Below are 19,477 nucleotides of genomic sequence, written 5' to 3' on the forward strand. Positions count from 1 at the left end.
AAAAAAAAAAAAAACAAACCAACAAAAAAAGTTGACTTGATAAAAACAATACCGCATGACCTCATGTCTGCCCAGTCTAAATGTTGCCTATTTTAACAATAACATTATTCAATATCAATAAACACAGATATTATGCTAAAAATACTTAAGCATTAAAACATTTCTTGTTAAAAATATAGTTTGGCCCTATATAAAGGGCATGCTATAAAAATAAAATTACTCTTACCTATCCAAAAAAGAGACCTCCCAGTCCCACTATTTCTTGTCTTCTTTCTCATTCCCTGCCCCCAACTCAAGCCCTGCTCACCAGAGACTAAAACCCACAGAGAGTGGCACATAGCGACCACAGTTCCAGATTTGTTAATATCCTTGGACAATATGGCATTGACTGTAACGGAGAGTCACAGAGAGGCAGCGTTGCAATAGCCCTGACCTGCCATTCCGTAGTTGACGGAGCTTGGGGTTGGGGGAGTTTTGAAGAAGGGAACCGTGGACGGGCCCCAGGGGATGTGGGGATGGGGAGAGGAGGGCGCTTTCCTTAGGCCTTCCAGAGGCCTGGGGAGTGTGTGAGAGGTACAGGGGTGACCTCAGTGACTAGAAGGAGGCCCATCCGTCAGAATAATGGAAATGAAACTTGGCTTGGACAGTGAATTTGAGCTTCCGAGTGAGTCAAGCGTTTGGCTTACCCTTGTAAAGTGACGTGGGTGAGTGACGTGACCTCCCCCTCCAGAGGGGGCCAACTGAGTGTAGGGTGCACACCACCTCTCCCCAGATCTCAGGTGTGGAACTGGGGCATGTGTGGAGGTTTCCCAACCCCCAGCCCATTGATCTTTCCATGGTGCCGTGGTTTCCTTGTTCATTGTAGATGTTGCACATCTAGCAATGAAACTTGAACTTGACTTACTAGGGAGCTGTTAAGGTCCTAAGTGAGAGTATGAAAGTGGTTTTTGTTTTTTTTTTGAGTTGGAGTCTCACTCTGTCGCCCAGGCTGGAGTGCAGTGGCACGCTCATGACCACTCCAGCGTCGACCTGCTGGGCTCTGGTGATCCTTCTGCCTGAACCTTCCAAGTATCTGGAACTACAGGCTTATGCTACCATGCCCAGCTAACTTTTTATTTATTGTGGAGACGAGGTCTCAACAAGTTGCCCGGCTGGGCTTGTCTTGAACCCGCAGGCTCAGGCAATCCAATTGCCTCAGCCCTCTGAAGTGCTGGGATTACAGCCTGAGCCACCAAGCCCGGCCGAAAGTGATTTTAAGGAAGGCCATGTAGAATCCTAGGGCCCCGCGCCACCTGAATTGTCTTGCCATCCCCTGTATTACTCACATGAATAATGAACCAGTGCAAGCGTGGTTGCAGCTCATGTGAAAGGGTCTCCGATCAGCCTAGGGTGTTTATACGATGCCTTCAACTGATTAGTTTGAAGGATGGAAGTAGAAGGGAGTTTCATCTCCTGTCCACGCTGATTAATTGGGAATACCTTAATGTCTGCTTGGGAAGCCACGAGTAGGCTCAGGAGAGGGAGGCAGAACAGAAGTGCCCTGGAGTGCCATTCACGCCAGCAGGGACTAGGCTCGCCAGGGTTGGCACATACCCATGTGAATCCTTGTTAGTATAAGTAGGTGCTGAGTATCTTATGGCCATGCTTGTGCTAAAAAGCCTTCTGTATGCATTTGCAGTTCAGACTTCGCTGGGTGTCCTGCATCTTACCATCCTGTTTGACATTGTGGGCAGGGGACCCTGGCTGGGAAGCCAGTGGCATCATCGCGGTGCTTGTGGTGGGTCCTGTCCAGAGGTGGTAGCCCTGGAACTACTGCGATGGTGTCAGTTGGGCATTTCTGAGATGATGAATCGTGTATTCAAGTAAGAGAAGGGAACAACCAGAGGTAATTCTGAATGTTATCGTGAGACACGGCCACGGAGAGAAGGGAACTGGTGCATTTGGTGGGAGCCGTGAAGGCTTTGCCTGATGGATATGTTGGATCTCGTTTTAGCTGAAAGATTAGATAAAGATATGATGTGGTGCTGTTTTAAAGATCTGCAGTGAACATTACATTTGAGCGTTATGTTGGTGCTCAGAAACTTAAGGGTTTGGGAGCATTTTGAATTTCAGATTTGCAGAAGGACACCTAGTCTGTAAATATCCACACTTATGACAAAAAGACTATGGAATGCTATATGCAAAAATATTGAATTTTCTCTGGTTGCATATTTACAACCAACTTTTTTCCCATCTATATTTTAAATAATAAAGTGTATTACGTCTGTGATAGGTAGTTTTGTTACTTGTTTTGTTGCTGGTGGTGGCAGTAGTTGGGAAAAAGTCAAGGAGGTGAGGAAGTTTAGAATACTTGAAAGGAAGAGTGGTATTTTCATAATTAGGTCCAGAGAGCAGCACTTTGTTTCCAGAGTGGAGTGAGAGACTTGGAGGCCAGGAGGGCTGGAGTGGAGTCTCAGCCGACCATGAGATGGGGTCTTTGGGACTGGAAAGGACTGCCTCTGGTCAAGAGGAAGGGGAGGAGAGTTGGGATGTTTGTAGGCGTGTGCTGTGGGCAACAGAGGAAATTGAACACACTCATTTGTAAGCAGTTTCTCAAACTATTTGATCTTTGTCATTTTCCGATTTACTTGATCTTATCTTCACTGAGTATTCATCCTTTTATGTTGTCTGTTTCTTTGGTCTTTTCTCTGTTTTCTGATCCTCACCATTTAAGAGTTTAAAATAACTTGCTCTAATTTTTTTTAAGACATTTTATGACCTGATTTTAGAAATGCCATACTTTGCTTGTAGGTCAATTACAGCTTCTATTTTTGGAAAGAAAAGATGATGACCAAGGACAAGCCATGGAAGTTTTCTTCGGTTAGAGTTCTAGTTGTGGATGAAGGGAGTTTGGTGTCTGTCGGAATCTTCAAGTCGGTTTTAAATCTATTACTTGAGCACTCCAGACTTTCCAAGCTTATTATTCTTGGTAAGTTAAAATATTGTGGGAACTCTAATGTTTAGCTCCGAGTATTGCAGGTGGCGGGTGCTGACACCATTCCACCACACCGGAGCCCCATGGAGTGACATCCAGCCACTGTCCCGATCAGCTTGGGTGTGCTCTGTTTTGGCCGGGATAATGGCGGGCTCACATGGGATGGCATAGGGTTGGGAAGGGTAACTGCTAATTGCTTAAATGATGGCTATTAAAATAGTAAAAGTGCCACAGGCTCAGAGCAAGTCAGAGTGTAGTTCATTTGGAATGGTGACAAGTCTGAATTACAGACCCTTAAAACAGTTTCATGAGGTAAGCCAGTAACTCAGATTTGACCTCAGCAGCCTCTAAGTCTTTCTGCTCTGACAATGTTCGGTTAGGTTCTGTTGGGGAATTGCGGTCTGCAGATTGTGTGGTTTAATCACACAATCTCGCAATGTGAAAATTCAGTTGAATGCAAATACTTTGTTGAGGCACCTGGGGATGTCGTATAAACAGTCGGTTCTATTAATAGCCGAAGCGTTCACCTTGTTTCTACCCAGTACATATTTCTCTTATCTCGAGGGTCTGTTTCAAGCAAAAAAGGGTTTTAGTAGAGCAAGGCATTACCGTGAGATGACAGGGTTGTATCTGTTATCAAATGTGTGGAGTGCTTGCTTATTTTATATTTTACACACTTATTTTATGTATTTGAGGCCATAGAGTCTTCCATGTTCAGTAAGACATTGGGCAAGATTGAAAAAGTGGCTAAATATTGCTAAATACCTAAGGACTTTTTTTTAGAAAGCATGTTGGCTGACTATATGCCCCTACACAGTTTCCTTGTGGTTTATAGGTATGAAAGTAGTTCAATTTAGATTGTGTTACCTTTGTTGCACTATCACTATTTTTATGACTTATACTGTTTAATTTGGATGTTGCTTTTTGTTAAACGTCTTTAAAGACTTCCTATTCTTAAATAATTTTAAACAAAGGTTTTTTGGGCTTTTTTCTGAGTTAGAATAAGTCTTTATAATTATAGCATATTATTTATCAGTAGGGAGAAATAAACATACTTTCTAAATTTTAGGTTCCTGGTTATCTACAACCTACTGTCTGTGTATACTTTCCTTTTTAGGTGATGTTAGACAATTACCTAGTATTGAACCTGGCAACTTGCTGAAAGATCTTTTTGAAACTCTTAAGTCAAGGAACTGTGCTATCGAGCTAAAGACAAACCACAGAGCAGAGTCTCAGCTGATTGTGGACAACGCTACAAGGTATCATATAACCGATAGCTTGCATTTTTTTTCTGTTGTACTGGAAATAAGAGATTAAAAAAAATTCGAGCTAAAGACAAACCACAGAGCAGAGTCTCAGCTGATTGTGGACAACACTACAAGGTATCATATAACTGACAGTTTGCATTTTCTTTCTGTTGTACTGGAAATAAGAGATTAAAAAAAAAAACTGGCCTTTGAGTTAGCATGATTTACTATTCCTTTTAGCAAACCTCTTCTTTCAGCTGTCTGCCTTTGCCCCCAGTTAGAAAAGCCAGGGTAATGTTTTACATTACTGGTCCACCATCACTGGTCCTGACTTTAAAAGACTATATAGAAATTAAAGCCTTAAGCTTTATTTATTTTAGAGACGTGGGGCACAATTCAGGATTAGGTACATAAGTGGTCATCGTACAGGTGAAGTTTGGGTCCCCCTTGGTCCCCACTTTGCATAGTTTAGGGATCAGGTACCCTTATGTGCTCTTTCTCTACCCGCCCCCGCACCCTGGCAGTGTCCCGCTACTGCCAATCTCTTTCTTATAGTATTATGGTAAATGTTCAGGGTCTGCTTATGAGTGAGAGCATGACTGCATAATATTCCATTGTGTTTATGTACCACATTTTTTTTTTTGAGTTGGAGTCTCACTCCATCGCCCAGGCTGGAGTACAGTGGCACACTCACAGCCGCCCCAGCATCAACTTGCTGGGCTCCAGCGATCTTTCTGCCTCAGCCTTCCAGGTAGCTGGAACTATAGGTGCATGCTACTACCACTCCTGGCTAATTTTTGTTTTTGAATTATTGTAGAGATGAGGTCTTGTCAGGTTGCCCGGACTGGTCTCGAACCTATGGGCTCAGGCAATCCACTTGCCTTGGCCTCCCAAGGTGCTGGGATTACAGGCTGAGCCACCGAGCCTGGCCTGTTCCATATTTTTTTTCCCTAAAGTTGCATTAAGCTTTGAGACTGGAATAAGCCCAAGAGAAACAGACTTTAAGTTCATTTGAGCTCAAGGGAGAATCGGGGAAGAAATTTCCCCTAATTTTTGTGAGAGAAAGCCCAAAGCAAAATAATCAAATGTGGTGTGTCACTCCTATATGACTCCCAGAAGCAAGTGGCATCTTACTCCCCTTCAATAGAGAAGGGTCCTTGTCTTCCCTTCATCTCCCCTAAGCCTTTGGATTGATCCTCCGTGGGCCCAGGCATTTGGTTTCTCTGTAATGCATACACCAGAAAATCACACTTGTTACCACTTCACGATATTTATTTTAATACAGTCGTGCACCACATAATGATATTTCAGTTGACAACAGACTACATCTATGATGGTGGTCCCATAAGATTATAATACCATAATTTTACTGGATACTTCTTTTTTAGATATGTCTGGATATACAAATACTTACCATTGTGTTACAGGTGCCCGGGTCTGTAGGCCATTCACCTGGGTGCATAGTAGGCTAGACCATCCAGTCGGGTGTGTGGCAGGCTACACCATCCAGCCAGGTGTACAACAGGCTAGACCATCCAGCCGGGTGTGTAGCAGGCTAGAACATCCAGCTGGGTGTGCAACAGGCTAGACCATCCAGCTGGGTGTGTAGCAGGCTAGACCACCTAGGTTTACATAGTGCACGCTATGGTCTTTGCACAATGACAAACATCGCCTAACAACACATTTCTCAGAACGTATCCCTGTCGTTAAGTAATGTTACTATTAAAATCTACAGGTACAATGGGACCTTGGAGTACTGGGCGTCTGTCTTATTCACTAGGCCAACATTTAGCTTTGGTTTTTGCTCTTTTTTTTACAAAATGATGTTTTTGCTGCTTGAACATCCGCTTGGCTGGATGTCGGTAGGAATGAGAACAATCAAAACCAGCTTTTCCCAAGCCCCTGTCTGCCCTGGGCAGGACAGTGGGAGGTGAGGAGGAATGGGCAGGGACAGGATGGGCAACGTGAGTTTGTGTTTAGACGTTAAGGAAATGCTGGAGTTCAGTTCTTGTGTGGGAAGGGTGACGCTGACACAGCAGGACCCCGCCTCCCCTGCCGACTGGGCTGCTGGCCTGCGGGTGTGTCAGCCTCCTCCCAGATGCCCAGGAGAGGCTCGGGAGCGGGGCTCCATGCCTCCCTGTTTCCTGAGATGATTTGCTCCTGTGGGATAATACAAGAAGGAAGGAAGGCTGAGGAGGGACAAAGGCAAACAGCTGTGGATACTTGGCTCACTTGGGAAATGCAGGATATATACGTGCTCGTTATACCCAGAAGAGGAAGAGTGCTGTGCAAACGTGTGGGAAAGGCCCCACTGAGGCCAGACTAACTGAAGCAGAAAGGGATACAGAGCCCGCGGGCCTGGACTTTCCTCCCAGCTCCTTGCTCGTCTCTGGCCTTGGGCAGCTTGACTCGACCTCACAGTGGCCTTCTATGAAATGAGTACAGTACAGTACTAGTACAGTAAGTCCCCTACATGCAAACCTTCAAATTACGAACTTTAAAGATGCACAGCTGTGTGTTTTAAGGTTTTACCTCTCCACCAGGTGTCAGTCTAGCCTGGTACTAAAAGGCGATTGTGTTAGTTGGGTACCTCACCTAACCCTGGTGGACTTAACAAATTAGACTTACAAACACGCTCTCGGAATGGAACTCGTTTGTATGTTGGGAACTTCTTGTACCTTTCTGGTTTGGTTTTTCTGTGCTCTGGAGGTAAGGAGGCCACGTTCTTGGGTATAACTCCTCAGACAGTTTTCTCTGGTGCTTTTAGTTTGTTGGGGGTTGGAGATTGATTGCTGAAATGTGGCACCGTGACTTCTTGGTCTTCTGTTATGAAGCTCATTGACTGTTTATCATGCATGCCTGGGTGGCCTTGTCTCTTTGTTTTCAGTTAGTAGATATTAATGATTATAAGGACATTAGCGCTGATCAGATAGGCAGACATTTTTGGGTGATGATTTTCTTTGTGTTTATATTTTGTCTTCATTCAAGAATTTCAAGACGTCAATTTCCAAACTTTGATGCAGAACTAAATATCTCTGATAACCCAACATCCCCCATCTCACTTCAAGACAAGACATTTATTTTTGTCAGACTCCCAGAAGAGGTTGCCGGTTCTCAGTTATCTAAAAGCAATCATCAGTCTTGTAAGTATGAACCTTTGTGAGATGCAGGGTCAAGTACAAGTATTTTTGTTTTGCAATACAGTTGTCAGTGACTAGTAGTCTTTACCTTTGATGGTAAAGATACATCTTGCTAATAAAAACAGGCACTGAAAATAAATACACTGACTTGTTAATCTTTAAAAGCAGAATACCCTAGAATCTTGTAAATTCTTTATAAGCTCTTGACACATACTAAGTGCTCAGTAAATATTTGCAGAGTGAATAAATGGATGTAGATGATTTGCTTAAAGTAAAACAAAGCCCTAGTGATCAAGTTCATTCCGGAGGAAGCAAGGTTCCCACCTTCCCCCACCCCCACTTTCATCACTCCTATTCTAAGAAAGCAAGTCTTAAAGAAGTTTTCTTTTAGAGCAATGTGAAAGGCCCATACTTGTATTCTGAGCACAGATGCTCCATGCTAATAAGAGCAAATACTTTTACTTTGCTTGTGGAACAGAAGTTAGGGTTTCCAAACTGTTGCCAAGTTGAGGCACCATGACAGGGTTGGGAAGCAGCCTGGGACAGGGGAGTAGGTGGCTGTCTTCTTCCCTGTGGGTGTGACCCACAGTGCGTCCCTTAACCATTTGTGGACCGGGAGTCACAGTGGCACTGTCTGGGGCGCTGTCCTGAGGGTTAGAGCACTCATCAGGTGTGAGGCACTGTAGTTGGATCGGGACTTTTGTGATTAATAGATATGATGAAATCAGCCCTTGCCATTTCTTTTTGTTTTGTTTTATTTTTTTGCAAATGGATTTTTAAAAATAGATTGACCCTCGTTTTGTCTTTATTTGCATTAACAACTCACTTAACAAAAAAATTTTTTTTTTTGAGTCAAGAGTCCTCACTCTCGCCCAGGCTGGAGTACAGTGGCACACTCACGGCCCCACTGCAACCTCAACCTGCTGGGCTTAGGCGATCCTTCCGCCTCAGCCTTCCAAGTAGCTGGGACGATAGGCGTGCGCTACCACGCTCAACCAATTTTTTTGACTTGTTGTAGAGATGAGGTCTCGCCGAATTGCCCGGGCTGGTCTTGAATTGCTCAGGCAATCCTCTCACCCCAGCCTCCGAAAGTGCTGGGATTAGAGGCTTGAGCCTCTGCTCCCAGCTAACAAACTTTTTAAAAAACATTTATTTTTTTAATATTTTTAAGATATAGGGTCTTGCTCTGTTACCCAGCTGGAGTTAGTGGTGTCATTGTAGCTCACTGCAGCCTCGACCTCCTAAGCGCAAGCGATCCTCCTGCCTCAGCCTCCCAGGTAGCTGGGACTTCATGCATGAGCCACCTCGCCCGGCCACTTAGCCAACTTTAAAAACAACAACAATAATGTAATGATTTACTCAAAATTGAGTTAGCTAAGATTGAAATGATTATTATTGAGGATAAGTTTTAGTTGTCACAGCTCTCAAAGGTAGATCTTTCCCACCTAGCTACATTCACTATGTCTGTGGAATTAAGTGACTACATTTATCTAGCATCCATGTCCTTGTGTGTGTCTCCAGTCTCACGTCCTCTGGGTTAGTGGTCTTTCACCTGTTCCAGGGCTTTTTTAGAAAATTTTTTAAATAAATGGGATCATATACTATGTAGTGTTCTATAACATGCCTTTTGTTTTATTTTGAGTTGGAGTCTCATTTTGTCACCCAGGCTGGAGTGCAGTGGTGCAGTCACAGCATACTGCGGCCTCTAACTCTTGGGCTCAGGTGATTCTTCTGCCTCAGCCTCCCAAGTCACTGGGATTATAGGTGCCACCAACACACCGGCTAATTTTTTTATTTTTTTGTAGAAAAAATAAGTCTTACTATGTTTCCCAGGCTGGTCTTGAACTCCTGGACTCAAGCAGTCCTCCCAACTTGCCTCCCAAATGCTTGTATTACAGGCATGAGCCACCACACCTGGCCTCTTTTTGTTTGTTTTGATCGTAGGAATAATGTATATTCCTCAAAAACAGCCAAACAGTATAGAAGTGTTTGAAGTGAAAATTAATGCTCCAGCAATCTTCCTTTCTCCTCTTTCCCTTGGAGTTTCTCCTTTTAAACTTTATTATATCCACATACAGACATGTATCATCTATTTTGGCTTTGTGTCATTGGGTCATAAGCTGCATATGGCTTTGTGATTTGAGACATGCTGTCAATCACGAACAGCTAATGCTCATTCCCACAGCAGCACGGTTAGTGTAGGTGCTGTTACAGACGAAAAGTGTCCCAGACGAGGGCAGTGAGAAGCAGAGGGGTCAGTCGGGTTCTTTCTCTGTTTCTCCACCTACAGCTACCTAGAATATTGCTGGCTTGATTTCTGGTATCCATTGTTTACATTAATGAGTGTGTACTTCTTTAAAAAGCTTGATTCTGATGCTGTTTTTCTATCTTACCTAAAAACTTTTAGGCTGGGTGTGGTGGCTCAGCCTGTCATCCCAGCACTTTGGGAGGCTGAGATGAGAGGATTGCCTGTGCCCACGGGTTTGAGAATAGCCCAGGCAACTTGGTGAGACCTCGCCTCTACAATAAAAAAAAAATTAACTGTGTGTGGTAGTGCACACCTGTAGTTCTGGTTGCATGGAAGGCTGAGATGGAAGGATCACTGGAGTCCAGCAGGTTGATGCTGGGGTGGCCATGAACATGCCATTGCACTCCAGCTTGGGTGACAGAGTGAGACTCCAACTCAAAAAAAATAAATAAAAAAATAAAAAACCTTTGCCAGAAAATTGGTCTGTTTAAGAAAATTGAGTAAATATGCCTACAGAAGCATATAGTACTTTTTCATGAATAATTAAGTTATTGAGTACATTATACCTATCACTGCAAAGAATAGAGAGCTAAGACCGGGTTCGTGTCTGGGCTAGAATTTTGGAAACGCTAAAATGAGAAAAGTGTGTGTTTTAGAATCACTGAAAGACGGTGTGTTTATTGACCTGCAAGAAGTGGAGAGGGAAGGAAGTGAGCACTGAACAGCTAGAGCATTGATGTGGGGAGGGTGTGTGGAAACCCCGCTCTGGCTGGCTGGGTCCTGGCCGTTTTCTAGTGCTGATCCCGCCTTCATCTGAAACATGCTGAGTCCTCTCCACAAGCCGCCTGGTCTTTTCATTCCCGTGATTCACCACTAGGGAAACTCATAGGAGCCCAGAATGTTCTTGGCCCAACTTTTGTGTCTTCTCTCCCCTGAGAAGCACTTGCCTCTTGGTAGTGTTCTGGGAGAGACCAGAGGAGGCCGCTTCTCAGCATTCAGTGTGAAGGACAAGTGACAAGTAGATGTCATCGGTGCCAGCCATCTGAGCCCTAAAAAAGGGAGGCAGGCTACCTGGTGGGGACAGGAAAATCGCTCGTACGTCCGAAAGCCTGTTTTCTCATTCACAATGTCAGTGTCATCGGGGTCAGCCAGCTTAACGGCTGACAGGGCATGAGGACCTTGGCGATGGGTGCCCTGCCGTGCCAGGGTAAACCGGAAGTTGTGGAGTCATGGGGAGGTCTGGGGAGGAGGAAGGAGATGGTTGGGGTGTGGGTGGGTACTGTGGTAGTGCCCAGGTGGTGCAGAAGTTGTGGGCGTTCTGTGCTGGGGGTGCCGACAAATGCCAGCGCGGGATTGAGCGTGACCTGCCTCAGTGGGGTTGTGAGTGTTAGTCGGGTGAGACAACACAGGCAGAATATGGGTGCTCAGATTCTAAGCCATGAGCACTGTCACAGGAACTTAAACAGGAAGGTTAACGTTTGTAATTCCGTTTCACATTTGCACTCTGGCTCACTCTGGGTTCAGCCTTTGCAGCCAGTGAGTGTGTCACATGTGGGAGCTGTCCTGGTGGGGCTGGGCCCTGGCAGGTGGGACGCTGGGAAGGTGTTTAAATATTGGCTACAGGTGACACACGTCAAAGCAACCAGAGAGCAGTGACTCCAGGGAGTTCTGTCCTTGGGCATCTCGGTCCAGGACACTCACCTGGTGAGGTGGCCTGTGTAGAGCTTGCAGCAACAGTCATTGATGAGGTCAGTTCTGCCTGGACCACGTGAGAGTGCAGGGGCCACTGACAGGCAAGCTGTCTCTCCTCTTGCTCTGCCCAACACAAGGACCAGGGTGATGTCCCACGCTGAACTTGCCTTCCATTCCGTGAGATGTCCCCAGGTCCCTCAGCAGGCATCCTGGATCAGTGTCTTCCTAGAAACAGGGCTGTTATTGGGAGATTTTCTGTGTTAACTGTCGTCTCTTGAATTGTCAGATTTATATTCTGCGGTTAAAACTTTACTGCAAGAAAAAGACTTACAAGATGCAAAAACATCACAATTTATTGCGTTTAGAAGGTAAGTTGTCCGCAGCGTCTTTGTGTTTTTTTTTTGTTTGTTTTGTTTTGTTTTGTTTTGTTTTTTGTTTTGAGTTGGAGTCTCACTCTGTCGCCCAGACTGGAGTGCAGTGGCCGCTCCCGGCCACCGCAGCCTCGACCTGCTGGGCTCCGGCGATCCTTCCGACTCAGCCTTCCGAGTAGCCGGAATTACAGGCATGCGCTACCACGCCCGGCTGATTTTTTGATTTATTGTAGAGATGAGGTCTCGCTGCCCAGGCGGGTCTCGAACCCGCGGGCTCAGGCAATTCACTCACCTCGGCCTCCCAAAGAGCGGGATTACAGGCTGAGCCACCGAGCCCGGCATCTTTGTGTTTTTAATCTAGCGTTTGCACCTCCTGATTTAGTAACATGGGTTCTGTCGTCTGGGAGAGCCTCATCCTCGCGGTTCTTCTGTTTCTTATCTAGGGTATTTCTCTTAGACATGACAGAGGGTGCTTTCCAAAAAGGGCTCTTTCTACTAATTGTTAGATCCAGAAAGTCACAGGAAATCTCAGTGGAGCAAAGGTTTCTGCTAAGATAAAAGTTCCAGAATGACTTTTTCTTGGGGAAAGTACTTGGAGCCTCGTGGCCTCTAGCGTGTCCTGCCCGCTGACCACTTAAAGGAGCACGGCCAGTGCCTGGCGGTGACCCTGTGCTCTCATGTATTCCAGGCAGGACTGTGACCTCATCAACGACTGTTGCTGCAAGCACTACACAGACCGCCTCAGCAGGTGAGTGTCCTGGACCGACATGCCCAGGACGGTCCTCCCTGGAGTCGCTCTCAGGTCGCTTTGATGTGTGTCACCTGTAGCCATGCACCGAAACGTCCTTCTTTTCCTCACCTGCGAAATACACGGATCTCTCACAACGCATGCTGTGGGTGCTTAGCATTGACTTTTGGGGAGTGAGTGCAATCAGGAGAAAAATAGGAAGGCCGGGCGCAGTGGCTCATGCTGGTCATCCCAGCACTTGGGGAGGCCGAGGCAGGAGGATTGCTTAGTGTAGGAGTTTGAGGCCAGCCTGGACAACATGGCAAGACCCCGTTTCTATAAGAAAAGAAAAGAAAAAATAAATTTAAAAAGAGGAAGAAAGATGGCATTTTCCTTGTGGCAATGTCCAGCTTCTCCAAGAGGAATGTAGGCCTCCAGGCACGTTGTTAAAACCATGATCTGCGTGCCGTGCCTCCCCGAGCCTTCGCGGCAGGGCGCAGAGGTTAGCGCACTCTGGGCCGTGTCCAGCAGAGTGGAGGTGAGCCACTGCGCCCACACGCAGGGCCCTTCTTCCGAGACGCCTAACACCCGCTCTTTCCTGAGTGGTGATACCCCACACAGCCCCAGGCATGGGGATTCTGTGGGTTGAGGCGGGACACGCAGCAGCCTGCTGGGAAGCCTCAGGCTGGACTCCATACCCGGCACCCCCAGCTGTGGGGGCAGACCATGCCCCTCCCCATGTGTGTGAGGAGGGGGCGTGGAATTCCCTCCAGAGTTTTGGAAGAAGGGAATGGAGCCACATCCCACAACACTTGCCTCAGCGACTGGAAGCCACGTCATCCCTCCTGTTGGCTGCTGCCATTCCGACACAGTGTCATGATACCATAATAGCAACACGTGGGCGGCTGTAAGACCTGAAACAGGGTCATGACAGGAGAGACTGGACAGGGGAAATGAATCTTGAAGAAAGCACCAAGCCTTTTGGTAACTTTTAGAATGTGAGGAGAGAGAAAGGCATCAGCCTTTATGCCAGAATTTCTGACTTGTTACCGAGGAGATGTCACTGAGAGTCAAATAACGTCAGATAATCAGGTGACCACAGTGAGAGCATGACTTCCTGTTGACCACTGGAGGGTGAGGGTGAGAGATAGACGGTGTAGACTTTATTCTGATAAGTGTCGGTCTGAGTGGCAGTTCATGTTTAAACATGGAATTGAGACTTTCCAAACTTTGATGATGTATCATTATTTTCTAACCCAGGGACCATCAGAATCGGCTTGTATTTGGAGCTGGTGATAAAATCTGTTGTACCAGGAACGCCTACCTCTCGGAGTTACTCCCTGGAGACTCCTCTGGAAGTCAGCAAGATAACGGTCTGGGTGCCAGTGGTGTACCTCATGGTTCTGCTAAAAATAAGCACGACTTTGAAAGTGATATTCGACTGTGCAATGGAGAAATATTTTTTATAAAAAATGTAAATGAAACCAGAAAATAACCCCTTTTTATCGATTAGAGATACACTTGATTTTTTTTCTTGCCCTAGGATTGATTCTGGATCTAATTCTATCAGAGTTGACATTCTTGTTCCATAACTTTTTGTTAAGAATTTTTGCATCTGTGTTTATGAGGAATATTGGTTTATAGTTTTCTAGTTATCAGAATAAGGCTGGTATCAGAATAATGCTGGCCTCATAAAATGAGTTGTGATATGCTCCTTAAATTTTCTGGAAGACTTTGTGAAGAAACAATTTTAAAAATAAAGTTGAAGTGTTTAAGTAACAAAAAGCAATGCACCAGTGAGATGCATCTTTTACATGGCAACATTTTCTTAGTTGCTGCTTAAATGTGGACACTGCCTATGTTGTGTTTGGTCTTATTGTGTAGACACCCTTCTAGACTTTCATGCTTCTTTGAAAGCTGTGAGGAAAAATAAACTTGGCAAGAGTCTGTGCACTTGTATAACCAATGCAAGAAATGAGCTATATAGATTTCAAAATAAAAAAGAACACAGACTCTTCTTCACAGAGTCAAATTGAAGACAAGCTTCAGGGACTAAACACTTCTACTTGTATTGACTAAAATAATGGGTGTGGATGTACTCTGTGCTCAAGTGTGAATTTTAAGCCTTTTGAAAGTCTTGGTCATAATGCATCTACGTGCTGTTTTACTCATAAGGTGCTTGTGTTTTATGTTCGCCCCTAAGATAGAATATCTTCACTGTGTGCATATTTGAAGACATACTAAGTTCTTTGTTTTGGTGACAGGATGTGACTGATGTAACTCTTGGATGTAAAAGACGTTTGACCATTTGCAATACGACTGGCTTGGAGGTGACTGTGGATTTTAGGAAGCTCATGAAACACTGTCACATAAAGCATGCCTGGGCGAGGACCATTCACACTTTCCAGGTATGCGTGGATGCCTACGAAGCTGCCCAACAGCGAACCAAGCCACAGAGTACCTTCTTTGTTTTCTTTGTACTTTTTGTTGCTTTTCTTTTTTTTTTTTTTTGAGTTGAAGTCTCACTCTTGTCGCCCAGGCTGGAGGGCAGTGGCATGCTCATGGCCACTGCAGCTTCAACCTGCTGGGCTCAGCTAATCCTTCCGCCTCCGCATTCCAAGTAGCTGGAACTACAGGCGTGCGCTACCTCGCCCGGCTGATTTTTTGATTTATTGTAGAGATGAGGTTTCGCCAAGTTGCCCAGTCAGGTCTCGAACCCGCGGGATCACGCAATCCACTCACCTCAGCTTCCCAAAGGCGCAGGATTACAGGCTGAGCCACCGAGCCCAGCTAATTTTCTAATGTTTTTTTTGTAGATATGAGGTCTCACCAAGCTGCCCAGTCTGGTCTCGAACCCCCTGGGCTCAGGCAATCCTCTCACGTTGGCCTCCCAAAGTGCTGGGATGACAGGCTGAGTCACCACACCTGGCCCTTTTTGTTGCTCTTATTAGCAGACAAAATGCACAAAAGTACAGAAAATATTGCACAGGCGCTGGCCTCCTGCTGCTCTGTGCTTCGGAGCACTCTGTGTTTCAGAATTGAAGAGGGTACAGTTCAAGTCTTAGCTATCAGTCTTCCTGGTCCTGCCTCAGGCTTTGGTGTGGCGTGGTGTGGTGTGGTGTGGCATGGCACAGCACCACCCTGCTCTTACTGTCATGTGGTTTTTGGCATCTCGGTCATCGTGGATCTTTTGTGCCACAACTTTGGTTAATGGAGTTTTGCGTCGCGTTTCATTTCTCTGGACTCCAGGGTTTGGGCGTCCCCAGGTGAGCGCCCCGCCTTCCCCTGAGGCGACTCTGCCCTGCGCATCGCGTGTGTCACTCCTGCTCCTGCAGAAACCCTGTCTTTAGTGTGGCCATCTGTGTCACAAAGGCTCCCATAAGTGGTGTCATCATGTTTCTTTCCTTTTGTGACTTGCTTTCTTTTTGGGCTATCGACTCTGCTGGGGTATAATTTGCAAACACCTTTTAAGGACAAAGTTGGATGAGTTTTGACAGATGTCTCCTCCCCCTCTGCCTTTGCGAAGCAATTGCTTTTTTGTTTGTTTGTTTGTTTGACGCTTATTTGGGAATGATGTGAGATTCACGGGTGAGCTGGAGGGTCATTCAGAGAGCCCCTGGGCACCCTCTGCCCAGCTCTCCCAGTCATTTACGTTTCACATGGCCATGGTGTGTCTGTCAAAACCGAGACTGCTAACTAGGCCACACTCTACTTGGATATCTGTTCCTGCACGCTGCCTTTAGTGCAACTTGCTTTGAAGCTGCATTTTAATTCCCTTGAATTCTCAGCTATTCGCTGCGCTCTTATTTATCTCGCTGTTGCTTTAACGGGGAGCTGCACCAACCCCCATTTTTATGCAGAAACATTTAGGCCAACCTGCATCTCCTGCTAGTAAGCAAACTTTAATCAGCATAGAGGTTTTCTTTGTTTGTTTGTTTGTTTTTCAATTGTTTATTTTAAAGCTTCTGGGAGTATACCTGGAGGAACTCAAATCACTCTGTGAAAAAGATACTTGTACATGCATGTTTATTGCAGCATTGTTCACAATAGCAAAAACATGGAACCAACCGTGCTGCCCATCAAAAGAGGACTAGATCAAAAAAATGTGGTACATAGACATGATGGAATATTGTGCAGCCATAAAGAAGGACATAATTATGAACTTCACAGCAACTTGGATGGACTTAGAGCGTAGAGGTTTTTAAGTGGATGGCGTTTTACTTGTAATTTACCTCATCTCAGTTCCAAAAAGAATCTGAAATGGCTTCTAAAAATGCCCACAATCCAGCGTGATTTTTAAAAAGGACAAACAAATGATGTCAAGTGGAAAACAAAGCTAAGGATGGTGCCACGGTTTCCAGGGTGGAGCGTGGGGTGGGTGCTGTCTGGGGCTGGCAGGCAGAACCTGCAGGTCTGGCTCTGGGGTCCCCGAGACCACAGTCCCCAGGTGGGAGGAGAGGCTGGCAGGTGGCTCGTCTGCTGGTGAGCAGCTGTTAGAGTGCTGTGTCCTGGCTCTGGTCCTGTAGAAGCGTCTCCCTGGATCTTCCTGATGTGGTCTCTGGTTCTGGACTTTCACGTCCTTCAGGTATGGGAAATTCTCTTAAATGTGCTTCTTTAGGACTTCTTGTCCTCCATTTTCTCTGTTCTGTCCTTCTGGAATTTCTGTCATGTGGCTAATAAACCTCCGGAACTGGCCACCGAAATTGCTCTTCAAACCGTCAGGCTCTCCATCTTATTATTGTGCTGTTTTCCGAGTGCTTGCCTCTTGTTTATAATCCAGTTCTCAAATGGAGTCTTATTATCACGAAGTCGGGATTGGAGCAGATCTCTTTCATTGCCTATTGCTCTTACTTCATGGTTGAAAGAGCATCTTTTAGCTCCAAAGACATTCATGACTGTTATGTCAGCACACTTTGTTTTTTCCAAGTTTACTTTGGTTCAACAAGTATTTACTGAGTCTGATTTTATTCCCAGTGGTTGGTGTAGGTCTGTCTATGAAACAGGCACAAAGATCCATGCCATTGCAAGGGTCCCATTTGGTGGGGAAGGGGACAGACACAAGAGCAGAAAAATAAACTGTATTGGCCGGGCTTGATGGCTCAGCCTGTAATTCCAGCACTTTGGGATGTCGAGGTGAGTGGATTGCCTGAGCCCGTGGGTTTGAGACCCACTCGGGCAACTTGGGTGAGACCTTGTCTCTACCATAAATCAAAAATTAGCTGGGCATGGTAGTGTGTGCCTAGAGTTCCAGCTACTTGGAAGACTGAGGCAGAAGGATTGCTGGAGCCCAGCAGTTCGAGGCTGCGGTGGCCAGGAATGTGCCACTGCACTCCAGTCTGGGCGACAGAGTGGGACTCCAACTCAAAAAAAAAAAACAAAACTATATAGTGTGTTAGAAGGTGGTAAATGCCATGGAACAGAGGTAGGGGTGGGTGCGCTTGTGATTTTTTTTTTTTTTTTGAGTTGGAGTCTCTCTTGTCGCCCAGGCTGGAGGGCAGTGACACTCACGGCTACCGCAGCCTCCACCTGCTGGGCTTTGGTGATCCTTCTGCCTCAGCCTTCCAAGTAATTGGAACTACAGACACATGCCACTTCGCCTGGCTAGTTTTCGTGATTTATTGTAGAGACAAGGTCTCAACAAGTTGCCCAGGCTGGTCTCGAACCCCCGGGCTCAGGCAATCCTCTAACCTCGGCCTCCCAAAGTGCTAGGATTATAGGCTGAGCCACCGCACCCGGCTACTTGTGATTTTAAGTAGCATGTCAGTGTACGCCTCGTTGAGAAGATGGCATTTGACCATAGACTTGCAGGAGGTGAAGAAGTGAACCAGGCCGGGCGTGGTGGCTCATTGCTGTAATCCCAACACTTTGGGAGGATGAGGCAGGAGGACTGCTAGTACCCGGGAGTTCGAGACCAGTTTAGGCAACATGGCAAGACCCCATCTCTACACGAAATCACCAGTGACCACTGGGAGATGATGCTGGGAGCAAGTGTGGATGCGGGGAGACAGATGATGATACAATGCTTTTGTGCTTATGGCCGTCATTATCCTTAGTGTTATGTGGTGATTAGGACCTAGGTTAGCTAAGCTTAGGGAGGCACTGTCTTGTTGAGGAACACACACTGGAGGCCTGAGGGTGGAGGACGCTATCTATGGAGACACTGTGGTCGGCATTCGTCGGCTCGAGCATCCAGCATTGCGGAAGTCAGTTTCAGAGGCCCTGCAGATTGGCAAGAAGTATTTGGCGGACCCTCGCACTCTGAGGGAGGTTCCAATCCCATGAGGCAGATGGAAGGGCCTGTGGTGTGGTTTGATGGTGGCCCTGTGTGTCTCTCACGCCTCGTCCTGTCCACTGTCGTCCCATGGTTCTTTGGCAGGAGGAGCATGGTCATGGTGGGAGGTCATGGCTCCGACCACTTGTCTGTGCTGGGACCAAGAATAGTCCCCAACTTGAGTTGGTTTTTCCCATTACACGATGACACTGGGTATTTTTCTTGCCTTTCCAATGGTTGGTTTGCTAAACTTAAAACATAAAGGTTCGTTGTTCTCTTTTGTTGTTTTTATCTTGACAAAAGTAATAAACGGTTTGACAGTGAGAAAATACAGAAGAGTAGAAGAAACGAGGCATCCTCCATAGGTCCTCCAATTAGAAACAGATTCATTAAAATTTTGGTAGATTTTTTTCTTTTTGTGATTTATATTGTTTTGTGTTATGCATTTATATGTTTGCTTTTTAAGGTACTCTTTGGATCAGTAATTTTATTTTGTACATTGTTGTGACCACTCCTTATATATGTATACGTATCCAGTTTGACGTTTTGTTATATTTAAAAGCATCTTTGTTTGCAAAATACTATATCATGTGTGTATATATTACATACATATATTTACGTGTTTTATAATTGACTTTTTTTCTCTTTATGTTTAACTTTTCAATTTTTTTATTTTAAAATTGTGGGGAACAATTCAGGGTTAGGCATGCAAATATTCATTGTGCAGGTGCCCTTGTTGATGAGGTGTGCTCCTCCCACCTCCCCTAACAGTTTCCCACTACTGCCAATCCCACCTCCCCGCCCCCC

At 45.7% G+C, this 19,477-nt stretch overlaps 1 protein-coding gene across 1 annotated transcript in view; it reads left to right on the forward strand.

Annotated features, from left to right (window-relative positions):
* HELB (DNA helicase B) overlaps positions 1-19,477 on the forward strand; it is a 39,643-nt gene that overhangs the window by 12,552 nt on the left and 7,614 nt on the right. The window contains exons 7-13 of the mRNA XM_008055266.1: positions 2,791-2,968; positions 4,092-4,233; positions 7,210-7,364; positions 11,588-11,669; positions 12,361-12,420; positions 13,660-13,873; positions 14,664-14,807. Of these exons, the coding sequence (XP_008053457.1) occupies positions 2,791-2,968; positions 4,092-4,233; positions 7,210-7,364; positions 11,588-11,669; positions 12,361-12,420; positions 13,660-13,873; positions 14,664-14,807 (975 nt within the window). The remainder of the gene's footprint in view (positions 1-2,790; positions 2,969-4,091; positions 4,234-7,209; positions 7,365-11,587; positions 11,670-12,360; positions 12,421-13,659; positions 13,874-14,663; positions 14,808-19,477) is intronic.

The sequence above is a fragment of the Carlito syrichta genome, unplaced genomic scaffold (assembly GCF_000164805.1).
Source record: "Carlito syrichta isolate Samal-C Ts95f unplaced genomic scaffold, Tarsius_syrichta-2.0.1 Scaffold301804, whole genome shotgun sequence".
NCBI lineage: Eukaryota > Metazoa > Chordata > Mammalia > Primates > Tarsiidae > Carlito > Carlito syrichta.